At 40.5% G+C, this 24,662-nt stretch overlaps 1 protein-coding gene and 1 long non-coding RNA gene across 6 annotated transcripts in view; both read right to left on the bottom strand.

Moving 5' to 3' along the window:
- Positions 1-328: 328 nt before the first annotated feature.
- LOC117338026 lies at positions 329-746 on the bottom strand. Its single transcript, XR_004534950.1, has 2 exons — positions 648-746; positions 329-613 (listed from the first exon to the last, which is right to left on the bottom strand). It is a non-coding gene; the product is annotated as an uncharacterized LOC117338026 (long non-coding RNA).
- Positions 747-1,537: 791 nt separating this feature from the next.
- LOC117337516 (protein Jumonji-like) overlaps positions 1,538-24,662 on the bottom strand; it is a 41,645-nt gene continuing 18,520 nt past the window's right edge. For 4 of the 5 annotated variants that reach the window (XM_033898528.1, XM_033898526.1, XM_033898530.1 and 1 more), the window contains exons 10-22: positions 23,623-23,701; positions 15,066-15,191; positions 13,293-13,448; positions 11,686-11,784; positions 11,137-11,258; positions 9,290-9,360; positions 8,989-9,103; positions 8,213-8,321; positions 7,471-7,653; positions 6,949-7,073; positions 4,630-4,789; positions 4,405-4,512; positions 1,538-3,254 (exon numbers count right to left, since the gene is read on the bottom strand). In XM_033898528.1, the coding sequence (XP_033754419.1) occupies positions 3,120-3,254; positions 4,405-4,512; positions 4,630-4,789; positions 6,949-7,073; positions 7,471-7,653; positions 8,213-8,321; positions 8,989-9,103; positions 9,290-9,360; positions 11,137-11,258; positions 11,686-11,784; positions 13,293-13,448; positions 15,066-15,191; positions 23,623-23,701 (1,588 nt within the window). In that variant the 3' untranslated portion in view covers positions 1,538-3,119. The remainder of the gene's footprint in view (positions 3,255-4,404; positions 4,513-4,629; positions 4,790-6,948; positions 7,074-7,470; positions 7,654-8,212; positions 8,322-8,988; positions 9,104-9,289; positions 9,361-11,136; positions 11,259-11,685; positions 11,785-13,292; positions 13,449-15,065; positions 15,192-23,622; positions 23,702-24,662) is intronic. The other variant, XM_033898527.1, reaches the window with a different exon arrangement.

Raw genomic sequence — 24,662 nt, 5'->3', positions numbered from 1 at the left:
TATCAATAGCGCCAAATTGACCCCTTTTGGCCCTGCCCCAGAGGCCCCCAGGGGGTCAGCCCTATCATTTGTACAATTTTGAGTCCCCTACCCATAGGGATGCTTCTGACCAAATTTGTTCAAATTCCGATCAGCAGTTATGAAGAAGAAGTCAAATAAGTCAATTGTTGACGGACGGACGGACGGACGGACGGACGACAGACGCAACGGTATGGCATAAGCTCACCTTGGTCCTTCGGACCAGGTGAGCTAATAATCATGTAAAATTTAACAATTGATAGTATTAATGGGTGTCAAAGTAATTTTTTGTAAAAAACACAGACTCAAGTTTTTCAATATCTTGTTTTATTTAAACGAACATCCATACAAGTGACAATTCAAGTAAAACAGTGAAAATTTAAAATTTTGACAATCTATTTAAAAATACAAAAAATCTTCAACATGATGAAAAAGATGATGAACAGACGGTTTACTGGCTGTTTACATAGGGAAGAAAATAACTAAAGTATCCCTGTAAATAAACTACATTGTCTCTAATAGTGAGAATATAATGTAAGTGTACATGTACATAGAGTATACCTGTACATAGAGTATACCTGTACATAGAGTATACCTGTACATAGAGTTCCCCTGTACATAGGGTATACCTGTACTACATAGAGTATACCTGTACATAGAGTATACCTGTACATAGAGTATACCTGTACATAAAGTATACCTGTACATAGAGTATACCTGTATATAGCTATACCTGTACATAAAGTATACCTGTACATAAAGTATATATGTACATAAAGTATACCTGTACATATAGTATACCTGTACATAGAGTATACCTGTACATAGAGTATACCTGTACATAGAGTATACCTGAACATAAAGTATACCTGTACATAGAGTATACCTGTATATAGCTATACCTGTACATAAAGTATACCTGTACATAAAGTATATCTGTACATAAAGTATACCTGTACATAGAGTATACCTGTACATATAGTATAGCTGTACTACATAGAGTATACCTGTACTACATAGAGTATACCTGTACATAAAGTATACCTGTACATAAAGTATACCTGTAACATAAAGTATACCTGTACATAGAGTATACCTGTACTACATAAAGTATACCTGTACATAGAGTATACCTGTACTACATAAAGTATATCTGTACATAAAGTATACCCGTACATAAAGTATACCTGTACATAGAGTTCACCTGTATATAAAGTATACCTGTACATAGAGTTCCCCTGTACATAGAGTATACCTGAACATAGAGTATACCTGTACTACATAAAGTATACCTGAACATAGAGTATACCTGTACTACATAGAGTATACCTGTACTACATAGAGTATACCTGTACATAGAGTATACCTGTACATAAAGTATACCTGTACATAGAGTATACCTGTACATAGAGTATACCTGTACATAGAGTATACATGAACATAACATATACCTGTACATAAAGTATACCTGTACATAGAGTTCACCTGTATATAAAGTATACATGTACATAGAGTATACCTGTACATTGAGTATACCTGTACATATAGTATACCTGTACTACATAGAGTATACCTGTACATAGAGTATACCTGTACATAGAGTATACCTGTACATAAAGTTCACCTGTACATAGAGTATATCTGTAGACAGAATATACCTGAACATAACATATACCTGTACATAAAGTATCATTGTACATAAAGAACATGAACAATATTGTAATGTATGTACTAAAGTATGTTGTTGTAGTTAATTCAGTTGCATTTATATTACATTTGTGCTATTACCTGTGAATAATTGAGGCTTATTTTGTGGTTTAACTATTTATCTCCATTGTGGTTTAATTATTGATCTCCATTATGGCTTATTTTGTAGTTTAACTCTGGGTAGTGTAGTTCATTTCTTAGTTTTAAATTATGATCATGGTAGAGTTACATGATAGAGAAACTCCTGTCATGTGTGACCATCCAAGGGAGACAACTAGAAAGGTCACATATGACAGGAGAGGGGGTCACTTAATCAGTTTGTCACTAAGGCAGGTAAGACCCTAATTACATACAGTATGTACAGTAGATTGCTCCAAACCATTCTGACAGGGAATATGTGTTATGTTCAGTTCATTAAAACAGGTATCCTCGATACTCCTTAAAAGAGCTTATATGATTGTAACCCCTGGAGTATCAAGGATAAAAAACAAACTTTTTAAGTGAGGAAAATGGCAGGAGTTCAGATAACAGAATTTGGATATGTTTGTTCTACTGTGATTGCTGTAACAAACATCCCACATACATACAAAAATCCATTTTTAAAATATACAAATGTATTCAATAAATAACACTACATTCAACCTATCAATTCATTATACACAATCAACCGAGAAGGATTTCATTCTCATAACAGAACACATGTAATGAAAACAGAAAGATGATTCAGTAACGCAATGTACAGATGTGGGGAAAGATCTGGTTCAGTAACAAGATCTGGTTCAGTAACAATGTTCACATGTGGGGAAATATCTGGTTCAGTTACACAATGTACAGATCTGGGGAAATATCTGGTTCAGTTACAAAATGTACAAATGTGGGGAAAGATCTGGCTCAGTTACACAATGTACAGATGTGGGGGAATATCTGGTTCAGTTACACAATGTACAGGTGTGGGGAAATATCTGGTTCAGTTACAAAATGTACAAATGTGGGGAAAGGTCTGGTTCAGTAACACAATGTACAGATGTGGGGAAAGATCTGGTTTAGTAACAATGTACAGATGTGACGATGTTAACACTCTCTCTCTCCACTGGTTTTCCTCTCACAGTTTATAAAGCTTATAAAACAGAAAGTTTTCTTTCTTTTTCCAAACATTGTAAATATATACCACAGAATGCTGCATATCTAAACTGATAACGGAACAAATAATTTGTTTAGTAATGTATGGGGGGCACAACAAGATAACATACAGTCTGGACATACTACAGAGAGCTTGGATACAGTGACAAATATACCACGTTAATCTGTAATATGTTAATCACCTTATTCAGTGTCCAGACTAGAAGTCTCACCATATAATTACATTACTGAACTATAAACCCATTCTTCCTCTATTAGCTCTTGTGCTCCACCTTGCGTGGCTGTTTCCTGCGTGGTGAGCTTCCATCTGATGATTCACTTACACCAGAGCTGCCAGATTGAGTATTAAGTCGTTCCTTCACATCCCTTAAAAGTTTCTTCAGTTCCTCCTACAATACAAACAAAAACACATTATTCAGAACAACAGGATTTGGTCAATCAATCATAATCCCAAATGCCATGGGAAAGCTATATACCAAATTTATTTCAAGTTACAGTATTTCAGACATTTTGGTCTAAATCTTTTCAGATATCCTTTGAAAAACACTTTATTTTCCTTTCTCTGTGATTTTTTTCAAATATCCTATTAATTTTTAATTAACATTTATCTTGTAATAAGCCCTGGGGGCCCAGTACACTGAGTTTTTCACAAAGTATAAGACTGGGCTTACTGCCAGACATGCACTTATTGATAAATATGGTACATAGAATTCATGTCCAATAACATAATCCAAGAGGGATCTTGGCAACCACCACTTAATGATCTGTATTGGTGCTATGTCAGATTGATCTTCTCTCTATTTTTCCTGTCTTTCTTAATAATCTTATAACAAGAACAAGTTGAACCTACATGCAAAATTTGAGAAACATCCCTCCAGTTCTTTTCAAGAAATACAAATAGTGATAACAAACTTCAATTCTCAAAATCTAAGTTGGTCCCCTGTTGTCCTTTCTGTTTTTCTGATCAAACATCTAAAAATTTTAATTGGCCAACTAGGTACCAAGGGGAACCTACACATAAAGTTTGAGAAATATCCCTCCAAAAATTTCAAGAAAAAGTGTTGACAAATAAAATCCAAGATGGATGCTAGTCAGCCATTTTGTTTTCCTGGTCAAAAATCTGAACTGAATTGGCACCACAAGGGGGACACTGGGAACCTACACATGAAGCTTGAGGTATATTTCTCAAGTTCTTTTCAAGAATTAGCGATAACAAAATCTAAGATGACCACCTGTTGGCCATTTTGTTTTCCTGGTCAAAATTCTAAATTGAATTGTCATCACCAGGGAACAAGCGAAACTCTTTTCAAGAAATAGCGATAGTTGTTTAAAGACGGACAATTGCCCACTGACGCAGGGCGATTGAATTGCCCACCATCTGACCATCTGATGATGGTGGGCTAAACAAATCCAATCAGACAGGGCAGCTGTGTGTCTGTGATTACCAATATTATGAAATATCCATTGACCTTCCTTGTCCTGTAAATAACACTTGTTCATTAAAACAGGTCAAGAATTTCCTGAGATGTCAAAACTTACCTCCGTGTGACGGTACATCAGTTTACAGGACCGGATATTGCGTTTTTTCTGAACATGAGCTAGTCCATGTTCAAGTGAAAAGGCCAGGTCATCAACTTCATTCAAAACCTTCAAAAAAATTAATTAAACCAATGAGCAAATCTTTTTCTAAAATATCATAGGATACAAGTTTCATGCAGATATTGCATACCTAATTTTAGGGCAAGACTCTCTGATGACACTTACTAATGACAGATAGCAGATCTTCTTGGACACATCACATGTTGTTATGATTTCCTCAACCTGACAGGCCCCTCTCGAAGGTAGATTACCCGTGGTACACATACGCTTGGAAGACTTTAGGCCTGCCTCGAACAACTGCTGCCTGTTATCCAGCTCACGTTCACTGTTAAAATATAGTAAATGGTATTCTCATTGATATACCTAGTATACAGTAAATAACTGCATTTCCAGACTGCTGGAAAGACATGCCATTTGGTTCAATTCGGCAGATGTTGGTTTATAACAATAAGTAATACAAACTCAATTCAATGTATCAGTAATTCTATAATTAGTGTTGGTGTATTCATTGTTAAAGGAGTACATCTTCTGGAGCAACATTATTTCAATATTTTCCTTCTTAGTAATGTAACCATTGGAAACTGTAATGGATGAATGTAACTATTGGAAACTGTAATGGATGAATGTAACCATTGGAAACTGTAATGGGTGAATGTAACCATTAGAAACTGTAATGGATGACTGTAACCATTGGAAACTGTAATGGATGAATGTAACCATTGGAAACAGTAATGGATGAATGCAACCCTTGGAAACTGTAATGGATGAATGTAACCATTGGAAACTGTAATGGATGAATGCAACCCTTGGAAACTGTAATGGATGAATGTAACCATTGGAAACTGTAATGGATGAATGCAACCCTTGGAAACTGTAATGGATGAATGCAACCATTGCAAAATATAATGGATGAATGAAACTATTGGAAACTGTAATGGATGAATGAAACTACAGTCAAACCTCGATGATTCGAACTTCGTTGATTCGAATTTCTCGCTGTATCGAACTTTTTGCTTGGTCCCGAATTTTCTCACTATATAACACTACTAACGAAACTATGTATGATTCGAATTTTTATAAATCGAAGTTTTCGATGTATCGAACTTTTTTCGTGACCCGTTAGCTATGATATTATAGGTAATTGACATCTCATGATTCGAACAAAAAATTCACCTGTACTGACCACTGGACAGGTGGTTGTCGTGACCCCTGCAGCAAGATTTCACACCTCTCCCCCAAATGCCCTGACTGACAAAAGGGATAACGATAGCGTGTGTTGTCACTCCCGGTCATGGGGTTAATTAATAATCAGACCAAATTGATAGATAAAAGGTGTATTTAGGAGCCATGACATTTAATCACTCCGGTAAAACATTTCGGTAGTCGCCTCTGATAATCTCCGCCGCCATTTTATATGCACATAACGTAAACGCACGTGTCTTTAGCAGAAAAGCCTAACGACTTACGTAAGTGTGCATTGTACTTCTTTTGCTTTATCTGTTAAACGCGATATAAGTGTTTTGTAACCAATACATATTTTGTTTAATTAATAAAATGCTTAGGTATAATAAATGAAAAGAATTTTTATTTTGTTTTGTTTGAGGTATACATTAACTAAACTTTTCGATGTGAGCCTGACAGGCGACGATCAACACGAAGACACTGAGGACATGTAACGTTAACAGATATGGTCATTATCAAGAAAACATTGATCTATTGTCAACCATGAATAATTCGAAGTCCCGCTGTTTCGAAGTTTTTCTGTTAGTCCCTTGAACTTCGAAACATCGAAGTTTGACTGTATTAGAAACTGAAATGGATGAATGCAACCCTTGGAAACTGTAATGGATGAATGCAACCATTGGAAACTGTAATGGATGAATGCAACCATTGGAAACTGTAATGGATGAATGCAACCATTGGAAACTGTAATGGATGAATGTAACCCTTGGAAGCTGTAATGGGTGAATGTAACCATTGGAAACTAATGGATTAATGTAACCCTTGGAAACTGTAATGGATTAATGTAACCCTTGGAAACTGTAATGGATGAATGCAACCATTGCAAAATGTAATGGATGAATGAAACCCTTGGAAACTGTAATGGATGAATGCAACCATTGGAAACTGTAATGGATGAATGCAACCATTGGAAACTGTAATGGATGAATGCAACCATTGGAAACTGTAATGGATGAATGCAACCATTGGAAACTGAAAGCCATTTGAAACTGTACACAGTTCTTACATCCATGCACCCCATTCCACAGCTGACATTATACACAGGACAGAAAATTAATTCTAAGGACTTTCCATAATTTCGTCCCTGCTGTGTGATATTTCCGGATTTTAGAATATATCTTAACAGATTTTCCCACAATTGAATAACAAACTGCTCTACCAAGCTATCTTGAAAGTACATTTAATAATGAAAAACAAAGACTAGAATTTGTTTCATTGAATTTGTTAGACATTTTAACTTACATGACTTTCTGTAACCATGGTAACACTGAGGCAAGGACATCTTCAGGAGTTGCTGGATCCTCCGCTATCCTCGTTAATAACTCATCCATGGAGAACATTTCCGGTTCAAAGCTATCATTCAACATCTGTAACAGGTCAGTTTTATCATGTCTGTTGTTATGTTTTTAGATAACATTAAATGTGAAGGAACAGTTAAATTAAGTTTTTAAAAGCTGTTTAAGTAACATTAAATGTGAAGGAACAGTTAAATTAAGTTTTTAAAAGCTGTATCACAACAACTTCCTCTGAGTCAGTTAAATTACCCGGCCTTGGATAACCCTCTGTGAATTATGTAAGATCGCCTAGTGATCAATCTCAGGAACTTTTCCTCCTCAACTTATACAAACATATAGAACTATGTCTGCTGTATATACTCCATACTTTTACTATTGGTTGACCCAAAATAAAAATAGATAGAACTTATTAAGACAGTAAAACATTTCAGACAATAGCCCAACAACAGCATCATTATGGATGTGGTACCTTTGTGGCGGACTGGCCAGCCTCCAGCCAGCTGGGCGTTGCGTAGTGGACGGACTCAGCCAAGGTATAGCCACAGCTGATTGTAGACGTATAACAGGATGGAAACACCACAATAAACTGACCAGGCTGCTGGACACATCTACTGACCGCTACACCATTTTCTGTTAGGTCATCTGGATCAACCTTAAAGTTATAGTACAGCATTCAAATTAGTTTTACAAGTTTATCATATATATTCAAATTAGTTTTACAAGTATATCATATATATTCAAATAAGTTTTAAAAGTTTAATATATATATTCAAATAAGTTTTACAAGTTTATCATATACATGTATATTCAAATTAGTTTTACAAGTATATCATATATATTCAAATTAGTTTTACAAGTATATCATATATATTCAAATTAGTTTTACAAGTACATGTATATCATATATATTTTTAAATTAGTTTTACAAGTGTTCATATATAAAGAATTACTATTGGTATCACCGCGACGTCAATGGCCTGCGAAATAGCAAAATCATCACTGCGTAAATAACAAACTATACAGAATGATTAACTGATTAATGTTTGCTTGACAAAAATGATTGAGTAAAGTAGTACACAGGTTTGTAAATAATTAGGGTCCAGTGAGGACAGTTAACAAGACAAAGTGCATTACAACACTGTCAAAAACTTGCCTTAATGATTTGAAAACACTTTTTTATGAACATACAAATGTTTTCCCTGTGTACTTACCATTACAGTATCCTCTCTGAGCCAGTGAGGGTCGTCACTGACCAGTGTAGGTACGAGTGTCGTCATGGCAGCCTTAAACGCCTCCTCCTTGTGTCCAGGCACAGCATACCTGACCAGCCAAAGAGATACAATATAACAATGCCTACTTCACAATTTTTTTAAATGCTTGGCTCTTCATTTTTCTTTGTTTTAGGTAAAAAAATATAGTAAGTGGGTATATTAGATATTACAAAAATATCTTCTGTCAGATCATCTCGTACAAGTACAGCCTTAAACACTGTCATATTGATGTCAACATTTCCCATATCAATGTCACAAGACTATTGTCTTAATTAATTCTAATATCATAGTGGCATGACTTCCTGTCATTTTGTCTTAATTCTGATATTATACTGCTATGGTGCCCTGTCTTTTATCATTCTAACACAATAATTGTATGGTGTCCTGACTATGAGGTGTCATTCACCAGACCATGACTGCCTCTGTGTGAAGGTACTGGATGTAAGGTAATCTGTATGTCAGTATAAGGAGGTGTCACTCACCAGACCGTGACTGTCTCTGTGTGTAGGTACTGGATGTAAGGTAGTCTGTGTATGTCAGTATAAGGAGGTGTCACTCACCAGACCGTGACTGCCTCTGTATGAAAGTACTGGATGTAAGGTAGTCGGTGTATGTCAGTATAAGGAGGTGTCATTCACCAGACCGTGACTGCCTCTGTGTGTAGGTACTGGATGTAAGGTAGTCTGTGTATGTCAGTATAAGGAAGTGTCACTCACCAGACTGTATCTGCCTCTGTATGTAGGTACTGGATGTAAGGTAGTCTGTGGATGTCTGTGGACCAACAGGAGGTGGTGAAGGCCATCCCCATATGTAGAGTAGGTACTGTCACTCCTAGGGCACACAAAGTAGAAAATTAATTACAGATAATTCTCTTCATTATGCAACCTTTGGTTTAAATGCATATATTGGAAAAATTTTTCTTAAGTGTTTTAAAATTATGGTGCAATAATAAATAATTATATAGATGACCTACAGTAGACAGTGCACAGACAGGAAATGTAACGAGAGAATACCTACCTGATAAATGTCCTAGGTAACGCAGTAGGGAATCAGGACAGTGTGGCAGGTTATTGAGATTCCATGGATGGCTAGGTTGAAAATAAAATAATTATCTATGTTACATCAGTATATCTGTTTCTGAAAGTCCCACGTTAACTGAGTTGGGGAAAATCTACTCATAGATACCTTTATCCGTTATCAGTATACCACATTTATATATAAGCTTATTTGAAAGGATTAAGTTGATCACATGCCAGGCTGACAAAACACTTTGCTCACACGTTCCTTCAAAAACAGATACGAAGGGATTATCAATATCAGCTATGAATTGTTAAAGACTGTAAAGGAAATCGGAATGAAAATCAAAGTTTGTGTTACTTTTTTCTCTCAGGGAACATGATGCATCTTGGGTGAACAATTAATTATGTCTTTGACCCGGTCCCCTTTACATGTTATAGTGACCCAACCCCTTTACATGTTATAGTGACCCGCCCCCTTTACATGTTATAGTGGCCCTGCCCCCTTTACATGTTATAGTGACCAGGCCCCCTTTACATGTTATAGTGACCCCTCCCCATAACATTTTATAGTGACCCCTCCCCATAACATATTATAGAGACCATGCCCCCATTACATATTATAGAGACCATGCCCCCTTTACATGTTATAGTGACCATGCCCCCTTTACATGTTATAGTGACCCCTCCCCATAACATTTTATAGTGACCCCTCCCCATAACATGTAATAGTGACCCCTCCCCATAACATATTATAGAGACCAAGCCCCCTTAACATTTTATAGTGACCCTGCCCCTTTACATGTTATAGTGACCCCTCCCCATAACATTTTATAGTGACCCCTCCCCATAACATGTAATAGTGACCCCTCCCCATAACATGTAATAGTGACCCCTCCCCATAACATATTATAGAGACCAAGCCCCCTTAACATGTTATAGTGACCCGCCCCCTTTACATGTTATAGTGACCCCGCCCCCTTTACATGTTATAGTGACCCCGCCCCCTTTACATGTTATAGTGACCCCGCCCCTTTACATGTTATAGTGACCCGCCCCCTTTACATGTTATAGTGACCCCTCCCCATAACATATTATAGAGACCAAGCCCCCTTAACATGTTATAGTGACCCGCCCCCTTTACATGTAATAGTGACCACGCCCCCTTAACATGTTATAGTGACCCCGCCCCTTTACATGTTATAGTGACCCGCCCCCTTTACATGTTATAGTGACCCCGCCCCCTTTACATGTTATAGTGACCCCGCCCCCTTTACATGTTATAGTGACCCCGCCCCTTTACATGTTATAGTGACCCGCCCCCTTTACATGTTATAGTGACCCCTCCCCATAACATGTTACAGTAACCGCCCCCTTTACATGTTATAGTGACCCCTTTACATGTTATAGTGACCAGGCCCCCTTTACATATTATAGAGACCACGCCCCCATAACATGTTATAGTGACCCCGCCCCTTTATATGTTAGAGTATCCCGCCACTTTTACCTGTTATTGTGACCCCTCCCCATAACATGTTACAGTGACCATGCCCCCTTTACCTGTTATTGTGACCCCTCCCCATAACATGTTATAGTGACCATGCCCCCTTTACCTGTTATTGTGACCCCTCCCCATAACATATTATAGAGACCCCGCCCCTTTATGAGTAACATGTTATAGTCATCCCTCCTCTTAATATGTTATAGTGACCCTGCCCCCTTTACATGTTATAGGGCCCCCTTTGCCCCTTTACATGTTAACCGTTCCCTCTTTACCTGTTATAGTGACCCCGCCCCCTTTACCTGTTAATGTGACCCCACCCCTTTACATGTCTATTTGTCATTTACCTGTAGTAGTGGTTGTCCTTTTTAGAGGAGAATGCTGTACAGTTATGAGTCTGAGTATCAATATGGCCGCCATGTACAACAACGTGAGACTTCCTGCCTTTTACGATGTTCCAGTACTCTTTCTGAAATAACAGACAATAAACTTGGATCACCAGTACTCGGACAGTACCTACACTCACTCGGATCACCAGTACTCAGACAGTACCTACACTCACTCGGATCACCAGTACTCGGAGAGTACCTACACTCACTCAGATCTCCAGTACTCAGACAGTACCTACACAAACTTCTAAAACTACCACTCACTCTTCAACATAAATTTCAGCATTACATGAACTACATATTTTGTTCCATTTCATTTTTTTAATTAAGGAATCTTAGAAATATCTACGATTGGATCAATATAAATTTTAGTCAACTATGAATATCTCCATTAGCTAATGCAGTGTAGACAACTGAGTAAATGGGTATTTGAAAGCTGTAAAGAACACATCTACTGTTACACCTAAATACTTTTCACATTCCTGCCCATCAAACTTGAACACAAACCTCAACATTTTCTGTAGAGTTGGAGGCAGGGTCCCGCAGCCATGCGGCACCAATGTTTCGGGCAGCTCTGTGGAACATAGTCAGGGACATGTTCTTCCCCTACAGAAAGCAGTAATGTGAAAATGGATATCTAATTCTCTACCAACATAAATCAAGGGTCATCGAGCAATGTTATTAAATTTTAGGAATTAAAAAAAAAATTATTGATGAAAAGTTTCATCGTGTATGAGGAAGGACACTAGTTGATTTGAAATTATTATAGAGTTATCACCAATTCTCAAAATCTGCCAAAATTAAAAAAAAAAAAATTTTTATTCAAAAGTAGGATAAAAATATTCCAAATCACTATTTTATCTGTCATAAGACTTTAAAAAGAATTGTTGAATTAGCAATAAAATCCATTTGATATCTTAAAGTACATAATTATCTACAATATTTCAAGCCTAAGCAAACCTCTTATATCATTAACTGTGGTGACTTTGACTGCATTAATTTAGTGACTTTTACCTCATCAATTTAGTGAATAGGACCTTATTAACTGTAGTGACATTTATCACATTATAACTGTCGTGACATTTACCACATTATAACTGTCGTGACATTTATCACATTATAACTGTAGTGACATTTACCACATTATAACTGTCGTGACATTTACCACATTATAACTGTCGTGACATTTACCACATTATAACTGTAGTGACATTTACCACATTATAACTGTAGTGACATTTACCACATTATAACTGTAGTGACATTTACCACATTATAACTGTCGTGACATTTACCACATTATAACTGTAGTGACATTTACCACATTATAACTGTAGTGACATTTACCACATTATAACTGTAGTGACATTTACCACATTATAACTGTCGTGACATTTACCACAATATAACTGTAGTGACATTTACCACATTATAACTGTAGTGACATTTACCACATTATAACTGTCGTGACATTTTTCACATTATAACTGTAGTGACATTTATCACATTATAACTGTCGTGACATTTTTCACATTATAACTGTCGTGACATTTATCACATTATAACTGTCGTGACATTTACCACATTATAACTGTAGTGACATTTACCACATTATAACTGTCGTGACATTTTTCACATTATAACTGTAGTGACATTTATCACATTATAACTGTCGTGACATTTACCACATTATAACTGTAGTGACATTTACCACAATATAACTGTCGTGACATTTACCACATTATAACTGTAGTGACATTTACCACATTATAACTGTCGTGACATTTACCACATTATAACTGTAGTGACATTTACCACAATATAACTGTCGTGACATTTACCACATTATAACTGTCGTGACATTTACCACATTATAACTGTCGTGACATTTACCACATTATAACTGTAGTGACATTTACCACATTATAACTGTTGTGACATTTACCACATTATAACTGTAGTGACATTTACCACATTATAACTGTCGTGACATTTACCACATTATAACTGTCGTGACATTTACCACATTATAACTGTCGTGACATTTACCACATTATAACTGTCGTGACATTTACCACATTATAACTGCAGTATTTTGATCCACACATAGTTACCTTTAAGACACATTCCTCTTCGTTCTTTTCTTTCCTATTTTTTCTGATCTCTGTTACCTCATCTTCAAGTTTTCGTTTCTTGTCAGCCGACAGCATGTCATAAGAGACCAGGAATTTACAGTAAGTGTCATACAGCTTGGTCCCTCTATCCTGTGCCTACAATAATTGTGCAAAAATGATCATTTAAAACCCTGTTTATGCAATACTTCAAAAACAAAACAATTCAGCAGTCTCCACTGGATGTGAAATTATATGCCAGGAACGCATACATGACAAATTCATGTTGGAACTGTTTCTAAAACTGAATGTCTAACAGACCTACCATATTCAATAATTTAATAATCACATTTGGTGGAAATAATGTGAATGAATTCAGAAATATCACTAACTTTCCAATCTCAATAATGCCTTGTGAAATACATTGCCAGATGCAAACAGATTCACCCGCTAATGTAGACCTTTATTAAATTAGGAATTGACAATATGATGTAGAACGTGTAGTCTGTTACTGATTTAGGAATTGACAAAATAATGCAAAACATGTTGTCCCTTACTGATTAAGGAATTGACAAAATGATGTAAGACATTTAGTCCCTTACTGATTTAGGAATTGACAAAATGATGTAAGACATTTAGTCCCTTACTGATTTAGGAATTGATAAAATGATGTAAAACATTCAGTCCCTTACTGATTTAGGAATTGACAAAATGATGTAAAACGTGTTGTCCCTTACTGATTTAGGAATTGACAAAATAATGTAAAACATGTTGTCCCTTACTGATTTAGGAATTGACAAAATAATGTAAAACATGTAGTCCCTTACTGATTTAGGAATTGACAAATTGATGTAAAACATGTAGTCCCTTACTGATTTATGAATTGACAAAATGATGTAAAACATGTTGTCCCTTACTGATTTAGGAATTGACAAAATGATGTAAATAAAACGTGTTGTCCCTTACTGATTTAGGAATTGACAAAATGATGTAAGACATTTAGTCTCTTAATGATTTAGGAATTGACAAATTGATGTAAAACGTGTTGTCCCTTACTGATTTAGGAATTGACAAAATGATGTAAGACACTTAGTCTCTTAATGATTTAGGAATTGACAAAATGATGTAAAACATTCAGTCCCTTACTGATTTAGGAATTGACAAAATAATGTAAAACATGTAGTCCCTTACTGATTTAGGAATTGACAAAATGATGTAAAACATGTTGTCTCTTACTGATTTAGGAATTGACAAAATGATGTAAGACATTTAGTCTCTTACTGATTTAGGAATTGACAAAATGATGTAAAACGTGTTGTCCCTTACTGATTTAGGAATTGACAAAATGATGTAAGACATTTAGTCTCTTAATGATTTAGGAATTGACAAAATGATGTAAAACATTCAGTCCCTTACTGATTTAGGAATTGACAAAATAATGTAAAACATGTAGTCCCGTACTGATTTAGGAATTGACAAATTGATGTAAAACATGTTGTCCCTTACTGATTTATGAATTGACAAAATGATGTAAAACATGTTGTCTCTTACTGATTTAGGAATTGACAAATTGATGTAAAACATGTAGTCCCTTACTGATTTAGGAATTGACAAAATAATGTAAAACATGTAGTCCCTTACTGATTTAGGAATTGACAAAATGATGTAAAACATGTAGTCCCTTACTGATTTAGGAATTGACAAAATGATGTAAAACATGTAGTCTCTAACTGATTTAGGAATTGACAAAATGATGTAAAACATTCAGTCCCTTACTGATTTAGGAATGCCAATGATATCTGCAACTTTTAATAATTTCTTCTTTTCAATGACATTCTGCATTCCTCCAAGGTGTTGAATAACGGCTGAAAATTTACAAATGTCCACCTCTACACCTCCAATCTGAAGAATGGAAAAATATGGTATACAGCTAATTTTCCCAATCTTGAATAATTTTCTGAATACTGTACATGATATACGGAAGATGTTATGAAACATAAACCAGAATCATAAATAGTAATGTCAACATTTCCATAAAGTATATGTTAATTTTGTTAATGGTAAAATAATCATACAAGTTAAATTCTAAGATATAATTTGTTTTGATTTTTTTTTCTTCCACCAAGTCAACTAAACATTAATTATTATTTCATCAAAAAATATCAGAACCTGTTACATATCATTTTTTTCTTCTTGGAATGCAGAGTTTCCATATACTAAATATAATCACAGTTTGAGACTAACAAGTAAATAACTAACCATGTCACAGTCACACAGTGAGAACCTAACTTACCACTGGGAATGACTCAGACACTGGGGGGATCTAACTTACCACTGGGAATGGCTCAGACACTGAGGGAATCTAACTTACCACTGGGAATGACTCGGACACTGGGGGAATCTAACTTACCACTGGGAATGACTCAGACACTGAGGGAATCTAACTTACCACTGGGAATGACTCAGACACTGAGGGAATCTAACTTACCACTGGGAATGACTCAGACACTGGGGGAATCTAACTTACCACTGGGAATGACTCAGACACTGGGGGAATCTAACTTACCACTGGGAATGACTCGGACACTGGGGGAATCTAACTTACCACTGGGAATGACTCGGACACTGGGGGAATCTAACTTACCACTGGGAATGACTCGGACACTGGGGGAATCTAACTTACCACTGGGAATGGCTCAGACACTGGGGGAATCTAACTTACCACTGGGAATGGCTCAGACACTGGGGGAATCTAACTTACCACTGGGAATGGCTCAGACACTGGGGGAATCTAACTTACCACTGGGAATGGCTCAGACACTGGGGGAATCTAACTTACCACTGGGAATGGCTCAGACACTGGGGGAATCTGACTTATCACTGGGAATGACTCGGACACTGGGGGGATCTGACTTATCACTGGGAATGACTCGGACACTGGGGGAATCTAACTTACCACTGGGAATGACTCAGACACTGGGGGAATCTAACTTACCACTGGGAATAACTCAGACACTGGGGGAATCTGACTTATCACTGGGAATGACTCGGACACTGGGGGGATCTGACTTATCACTGGGAATGACTCGGACACTGGGGGAATCTAACTTACCACTGGGAATGACTCAGACACTAGGGGAATCTAACTTACCACTGGGAATGGCTCAGACACTGGGGAATCTAACTTACCACTGGGAATGGCTCAGACACTGGGGGAACCTAACTTACCACTGGGAATGGCTCGGATACTGGGGGAATCTAACTTACCACTGGGAATGACTCAGACACTGGGGGGAATCTAACTTACCACTGGGAATGACTCGGACACTGGGGGAATCTAACTTACCACTGGGAATGGCTCGGATACTGGGGGAATCTAACTTACCACTGGGAATGACTCAGACACTAGGGGAATCTAACTTACCACTGGGAATGACTCGGACACTGGGGGAATCTAACTTACCACTGGGAATGACTCAGACACTGGGGGAATCTAACTTACCACTGGGAATGACTCGGACACTGGGGGAATCTAACTTACCACTGGGAATGGCTCAGACACTGGGGGAATCTAACTTACCACTGGGAATGGCTCAGACACTGGGGGAATCTAACTTACCACTGGGAATGACTCAGACACTGGGGGAATCTAACTTACCACTGGGAATGGCTCGGATACTGGGGGAATCTAACTTACCACTTGGAATGGCTCAGACACTGAGGGATCTAACTTACCACTGGGAATGACTCAGACACGGGGGGAATCTAACTTACCACTTGGAATGGCTCAGACACTGGGGGAATCTAACTTACCACTGGGAATGGCTCAGACACTGGAGGGAATCTAACTTACCACTGGGAATGGCTCAGACACTGGGGGAATCTAACTTACCACTGGGAATGGTTCAGACACTGGGGGAATCTAACTTACCACTGGGAATGGCTCGGACACTGGGGAATCTAACTTACCACTGGGAATGGCTCAGACACTGGGGGAATCTAACTTACCACTGGGAATGGCTCAGACACTGGGGGATCTAACTTACCACTGGGAATGGCTCTGACACTGGGGGATCTAAATTACCACTGGGAATGGCTCGGACACTGGGGGAATCTAACTTACCACTGGGAATGGCTCAGACACTGAGGGAAATCTGACTTACCACTGGGAATGACTCAGACACTGGGGGATCTAACTTACCACTGGGAATGGCTCAGACACTGGGGGAATCTAACTTACCACTGGGAATGACTCTGACACTGGGGGAATCTAACTTACCACTGGGAATGGCTCAGACACTGGGGGGAATCTAACTTACCACTGGGAATGGCTCGGACACTGGGGGAATCTAACTTACCACTGGGAATGGCTCAGACACTGGGGGAATCTAACTTACCACTGGGAATGACTCAGACACTGGGGGAATCTAACTTACCACTGGGAATGGTTCAGACACTGGGGGATCTAACTTACCACTGGGAATGACTCAGGCACTGGGGGAATCTTACTTACCACTGGGAATGGCTCAGACACTGGGGGAATCTAACTTACCACTGGGAATGGCTCAGACACTGGGGGAATCTAACTTACCACTGGGAATGGCTCAGACACTGGGGAATCTAACTTACCACTGGGAATGATGCGGACACTGGGGGAATCTAACTTACCACTGGGAATGGCTCAGACACTGGGGGAATCTAACTTACCACTGGGAATGACTCGGACACTGGGGGAATCTAACTTACCACTGGGAATGGCTCAGACACTGGGGGAATCTAACTTACCACTGGGAATGGCTCAGACACTGGGGAATCTAACTTACCACTGGGAATGACTCGGACACTGAGGGAATCTAACTTACCACTGGGAATGGCTCGGACACTGGGGGAATCTAACTTACCACTGGGAATGGCTCAGACACTGGGGTAATCTAACTTACCACTGGGAATGGCTCAGACACTGGGGAATCTAACTTACCACTGGGAATGACTCGGACACTGGGGGAATCTAACTTACCACTGGGAATGACTCGGACACTGAGGGAATCTAACTTACCACTGGGAATGACTCGGACACTGGGGGAATCTAACTTACCACTGGGAATGTCTCAGACACTGGGGGAATCTAACTTACCACTGGGAATGGCTCAGACACTGGGGAATCTAACTTACCACTGGGAATGACTCAAACACTGGGGGAATCTAACTTACCACTGGGAATGACTCGGACACTGAGGGAATCTAACTTACCACTGGGAATGACTCAGACACTGGGGGAATCTAACTTACCACTGGGAATGTCTCAGACACTGGGGAATCTAACTTACCACTGGGAATGACTCGGACACTGAGGGAATCTAACTTACCACTGGGAATGACTCAGACACTGGGGGAATCTAACTTACCACTGGGAATGGCTCAGACACGGGGGGAATCTAACTTACCACAGGGAATGGCTCAGACACTGGGGGAATCTAACTTACCACTGGGAATGGCTCAGACACTGGGGAATCTAACTTACCACTGGGAATGACTCGGACACTGAGGGAATCTAACTTACCACTGGGAATGACTCAGACACTGGGGGAATCTAACTTACCACTGGGAATGGCTCAGACACGGGGGGAATCTAACTTACCACAGGGAATGGCTCAGACACTGGGGGATCTAACTTACCACTGGGAATGATGCGGACACTGGGGGAATCTAACTTACCACTGGGAATGGCTCAGACACTGGGGGAATCTAACTTACCACTGGGAATGACTCGGACACTGGGGGAATCTAACTTACCACTGGGAATGGCTCAGACACTGGGGGAATCTAACTTACCACTGGGAATGGCTCAGACACTGGGGAATCTAACTTACCACTGGGAATGACTCGGACACTGAGGGAATCTAACTTACCACTGGGAATGGCTCGGACACTGGGGGAATCTAACTTACCACTGGGAATGGCTCAGACACTGGGGTAATCTAACTTACCACTGGGAATGGCTCAGACACTGGGGAATCTAACTTACCACTGGGAATGACTCGGACACTGGGGGAATCTAACTTACCACTGGGAATGACTCGGACACTGAGGGAATCTAACTTACCACTGGGAATGACTCGGACACTGGGGGAATCTAACTTACCACTGGGAATGTCTCAGACACTGGGGAATCTAACTTACCACTGGGAATGGCTCAGACACTGGGGAATCTAACTTACCACTGGGAATGACTCGGAAATCTAACTTACCACTGGGAATGACTCAGACACTGGGGGAATCTAACTTACCACTGGGAATGACTCGGACACTGGGGGAATCTAACTTACCACTGGGAATGGCTCAGACACTGGGGGGAATCTAACTTACCACTGGGAATGGCTCAGACACTGGGGGAATCTAACTTACCACTGGGAATGGCTCAGACACTGGGGGAATCTAACTTACCACTGGGAATGACTCAGACACTGGGGGAATCTAACTTACCACTGGGAATGGCTCGGACACTGGGGGAATCTAACTTACCACTGGGAATGACTCAGACACTGGGGGGAATCTAACTTACCACTGGGAATGGCTCAGACACTGGGGGAATCTAACTTACCACTGGGAATGGCTCAGACACTGGGGGAATCTGACTTACCACTGGGAATGACTCGGACACTGGGGGGAATCTAACTTACCACTGGGAATGGCTCGGACACTGGGGGAATCTAACTTACCACTGGGAATGACTCAGACACTGGGGGAATCTAACTTACCACTGGGAATGGCTCAGACACGGGGGGAATCTAACTTACCACAGGGAATGGCTCAGACACTGGGGGATCTAACTTACCACTGGGAATGATGCGGACACTGGGGGAATCTAACTTACCACTGGGAATGGCTCAGACACGGGGGGAATCTAACTTACCACAGGGAATGGCTCAGACACTGGGGGAATCTAACTTACCACTGGGAATGGCTCAGACACTGGGGAATCTAACTTACCACTGGGAATGACTCGGACACTGAGGGAATCTAACTTACCACTGGGAATGACTCAGACACTGGGGGAATCTAACTTACCACTGGGAATGGCTCAGACACGGGGGGAATCTAACTTACCACAGGGAATGGCTCAGACACTGGGGGATCTAACTTACCACTGGGAATGATGCGGACACTGGGGGAATCTAACTTACCACTGGGAATGGCTCAGACACTGGGGGAATCTAACTTACCACTGGGAATGACTCGGACACTGGGGGAATCTAACTTACCACTGGGAATGGCTCAGACACTGGGGGAATCTAACTTACCACTGGGAATGGCTCAGACACTGGGGAATCTAACTTACCACTGGGAATGACTCGGACACTGAGGGAATCTAACTTACCACTGGGAATGGCTCGGACACTGGGGGAATCTAACTTACCACTGGGAATGGCTCAGACACTGGGGTAATCTAACTTACCACTGGGAATGGCTCAGACACTGGGGAATCTAACTTACCACTGGGAATGACTCGGACACTGGGGGAATCTAACTTACCACTGGGAATGACTCGGACACTGAGGGAATCTAACTTACCACTGGGAATGACTCGGACACTGGGGGAATCTAACTTACCACTGGGAATGTCTCAGACACTGGGGAATCTAACTTACCACTGGGAATGGCTCAGACACTGGGGAATCTAACTTACCACTGGGAATGACTCGGAAATCTAACTTACCACTGGGAATGACTCAGACACTGGGGGAATCTAACTTACCACTGGGAATGACTCGGACACTGGGGGAATCTAACTTACCACTGGGAATGGCTCAGACACTGGGGGGAATCTAACTTACCACTGGGAATGGCTCAGACACTGGGGGAATCTAACTTACCACTGGGAATGGCTCAGACACTGGGGGAATCTAACTTACCACTGGGAATGACTCAGACACTGGGGGAATCTAACTTACCACTGGGAATGACTCAGACACTGGGGGAATCTAACTTACCACTGGGAATGGCTCAGACACTGGGGGAATCTAACTTACCACTGGGAATGACTCAGACACTGGGGGGAATCTAACTTACCACTGGGAATGGCTCAGACACTGGGGGAATCTAACTTACCACTGGGAATGGCTCAGACACTGGGGGAATCTAACTTACCACTGGGAATGACTCGGACACTGGGGGAATCTAACTTACCACTGGGAATGGCTCAGACACTGGGGGAATCTAACTTACCACTGGGAATGGCTCAGACACTGGGGGAATCTAACTTACCACTGGGAATGGCTCAGACACTGGGGGGAATCTAACTTACCACTGGGAATGGCTCAGACACTGGGGGAATCTAACTTACCACTGGGAATGGCTCAGACACTGTGGGGAATCTAACTTACCACTGGGAATGGCTCAGACACTGGGGGAATCTAACTTACCACTGGGAATGACTCGGACACTGGGGGAATCTAACTTACCACTGGGAATGGCTCGGACACTGGGGGAATCTAACTTACCACTGGGAATGACTCGGACACTGGGGGAATCTAACTTACCACTGGGAATGGCTCAGACACTGGGGAACCTAACTTACCACTGGGAATGGCTCGGACACTGGGGGAATCTAACTTACCACTGGGAATGGCTCGGATACTGGGGGAATCTAACTTACCACTGGGAATGGCTCGGACACTGGGGGGATCTAACTTACCACTGGGAATGACTCAGACACTGGGGGAATCTAACTTACCACTGGGAATGACTCAGACACTGGAGGGAATCTAACTTACCACTGGGAATGACTCAGACACTTGGGGGATCTAACTTACCACTGGGAATGACTCAGACACTGGGAGAATCTAACTTACCACTGGGAATGACTCAGACACTGGGGGAATCTAACTTACCACTGGGAATGACTCAGACACTGGGGGAATCTAACTTACCACTGGGAATGACTCGGACACTGGGGGAATCTAACTTACCACTGGGAATGGCTCAGACACTGGGGGAATCTAACTTACCACTGGGAATGGCTCAGACACTGGGAGAATCTAACTTACCACTGGGAATGGCTCGGACACTGGGGGAATCTAACTTACCACTGGGAATGGCTCAGACACGGGGGGAACCTAACTTACCACTGGGAATGGCTCAGACACTGGGGGAATCTAACTTACCACTGGGAATGGCTCGGACACTGGGGGAATCTAACTTACCACTGGGAATGGCTCAGACACGGGGGGAACCTAACTTACCACTGGGAATGGCTCAGACACTGGGGGAATCTAACTTACCACTGGGAATGACTCGGACACTGGGGGAATCTAACTTACCACTGGGAATGACTCGGACACTGGGGGAATCTAACTTACCACTGGGAATGGCTCGGACACTGGGGGAATCTAACTTACCACTGGGAATGGCTCAGACACGGGGGGAACCTAACTTACCACTGGGAATGGCTCAGACACTGGGGGAATCTAACTTACCACTGGGAATGACTCGGACACTGGGGGAATCTAACTTACCACTGGGAATGGCTCAGACACTGGGGGAATCTAACTTACCACTGGGAATGGCTCAGACACTGGGAGAATCTAACTTACCACTGGGAATGGCTCAGACACTGGGGGGATCTAACTTACCACTGGGAATGGCTCAGACACTGGGGGAATCTAACTTACCACTGGGAATGACTCGGACACTGGGGGAATCTAACTTACCACTGGGAATGACTCGGACACTGGGGGAATCTAACTTACCACTGGGAATGGCTCGGACACTGGGGGAATCTAACTTACCACTGGGAATGGCTCAGACACGGGGGGAACCTAACTTACCACTGGGAATGGCTCAGACACTGGGGGAATCTAACTTACCACTGGGAATGACTCGGACACTGGGGGAATCTAACTTACCACTGGGAATGGCTCAGACACTGGGGGAATCTAACTTACCACTGGGAATGGCTCAGACACTGTGGGAATCTAACTTACCACTGGGAATGGCTCAGACACTGGGGGAATCTAACTTACCACTGGGAATGGCTCGGACACTGGGGGATTCTAACTTACCACTGGGAATGGCTCAGACACTGTGGGAATCTAACTTACCACTGGGAATGGCTCAGACACTGGGAGAATCTAACTTACCACTGGGAATGGCTCAGACACTGGGGGGATCTAACTTACCACTGGGAATGGCTCAGACACTGGGAGAATCTAACTTACCACTGGGAATGGCTCAGACACTGGGGGAATCTAACTTACCACTGGGAATGGCTCAGACACTGGGGGAATCTAACTTACCACTGGGAATGGCTCAGACACCGGGGAATCTAACTTACCACTGGGAATGGCTCGGACACACCATGGGAATCTAAATGCTTCTGTATGGCGTTCATCTGGCATACATTGGGACCAAACCTACAATGAGACAATAATTCTATACTTGAAACTCCTTTTTACTACTTTTTACAAATTTTCTAAAACATAATAAACAAATAATTGTTCCAAAGCAGTCCAACTCTACTAAATGTATATCTTTAGATCAACATCAGATTTCCTTTTTTCTTTCTTGGTTTTATCCCTCCCTGAACAGCCAGGGTTATGTTGAGGCCGCTCTCCGAGTAGTTGATGACTATCTTGCTTCAGCTTCCCAAGAAAACCAAATTGACACAGGTAGGTGTTGAACCACACACCTGAGATCTTACCTGAGGTAATGTAGTTACATTGTAGCACTCTCAGGGGTGTAAAAATATTTTTCACACCACTTGCCCTGAGCAAGTAGAGCCCAAAAATCCACTTGCCCGATCATAATTTTTACTTGCCCCAATATGCGATATTTTGAATCATATGAGTGTTAACAGAGATTTTTAATCACAATTTAGAAATACAATCACTCAGTATTTTATTTCTTCAAAAACATTCATCTAAAATTAAAAGAATTATTTTAATAATTAATTGTGAACCACAAGTATAAAATTTTACAGTTTTTCTTTCTTTTTTTTTTTCAATTCCGGAACTTTTGGTCCAGATTCCACCTTCATTATTAGTTGCCAAATTGTACTTCCAGCAAACATAACAAAGATCGTTTTCACTTGTTAAAACTTTTTGTTGCTGTCTTATAAGAACATTTAGGCATAGATTGCAGTAAGTTAACTCTTTCCATCACTGTTTTATACTTCAGATGCAGTTTCTATTATTTTTATCAGCATAAATGTACTTAAAATGTCTTTGAACTGAATGTGCCTCTGGCGACCTAGTTTCATCGGCTTCGGAATTTTCATTTCAAACACGAAAATAAAGTAGTTTCAATAGCTAATTGATACGTTTATAATATATTTCAATTTATATATATCCAATTCCACTACAATAATTCTTCCGA

The sequence above is a fragment of the Pecten maximus genome, chromosome 11, assembly GCF_902652985.1.
Source record: "Pecten maximus chromosome 11, xPecMax1.1, whole genome shotgun sequence".
In the NCBI taxonomy this organism is placed as follows: Eukaryota; Metazoa; Mollusca; class Bivalvia; order Pectinida; family Pectinidae; genus Pecten; species Pecten maximus.
Note: the sequence above shows the minus strand (reverse complement) of the source record. Positions and strands in the feature narration are given on the sequence as shown.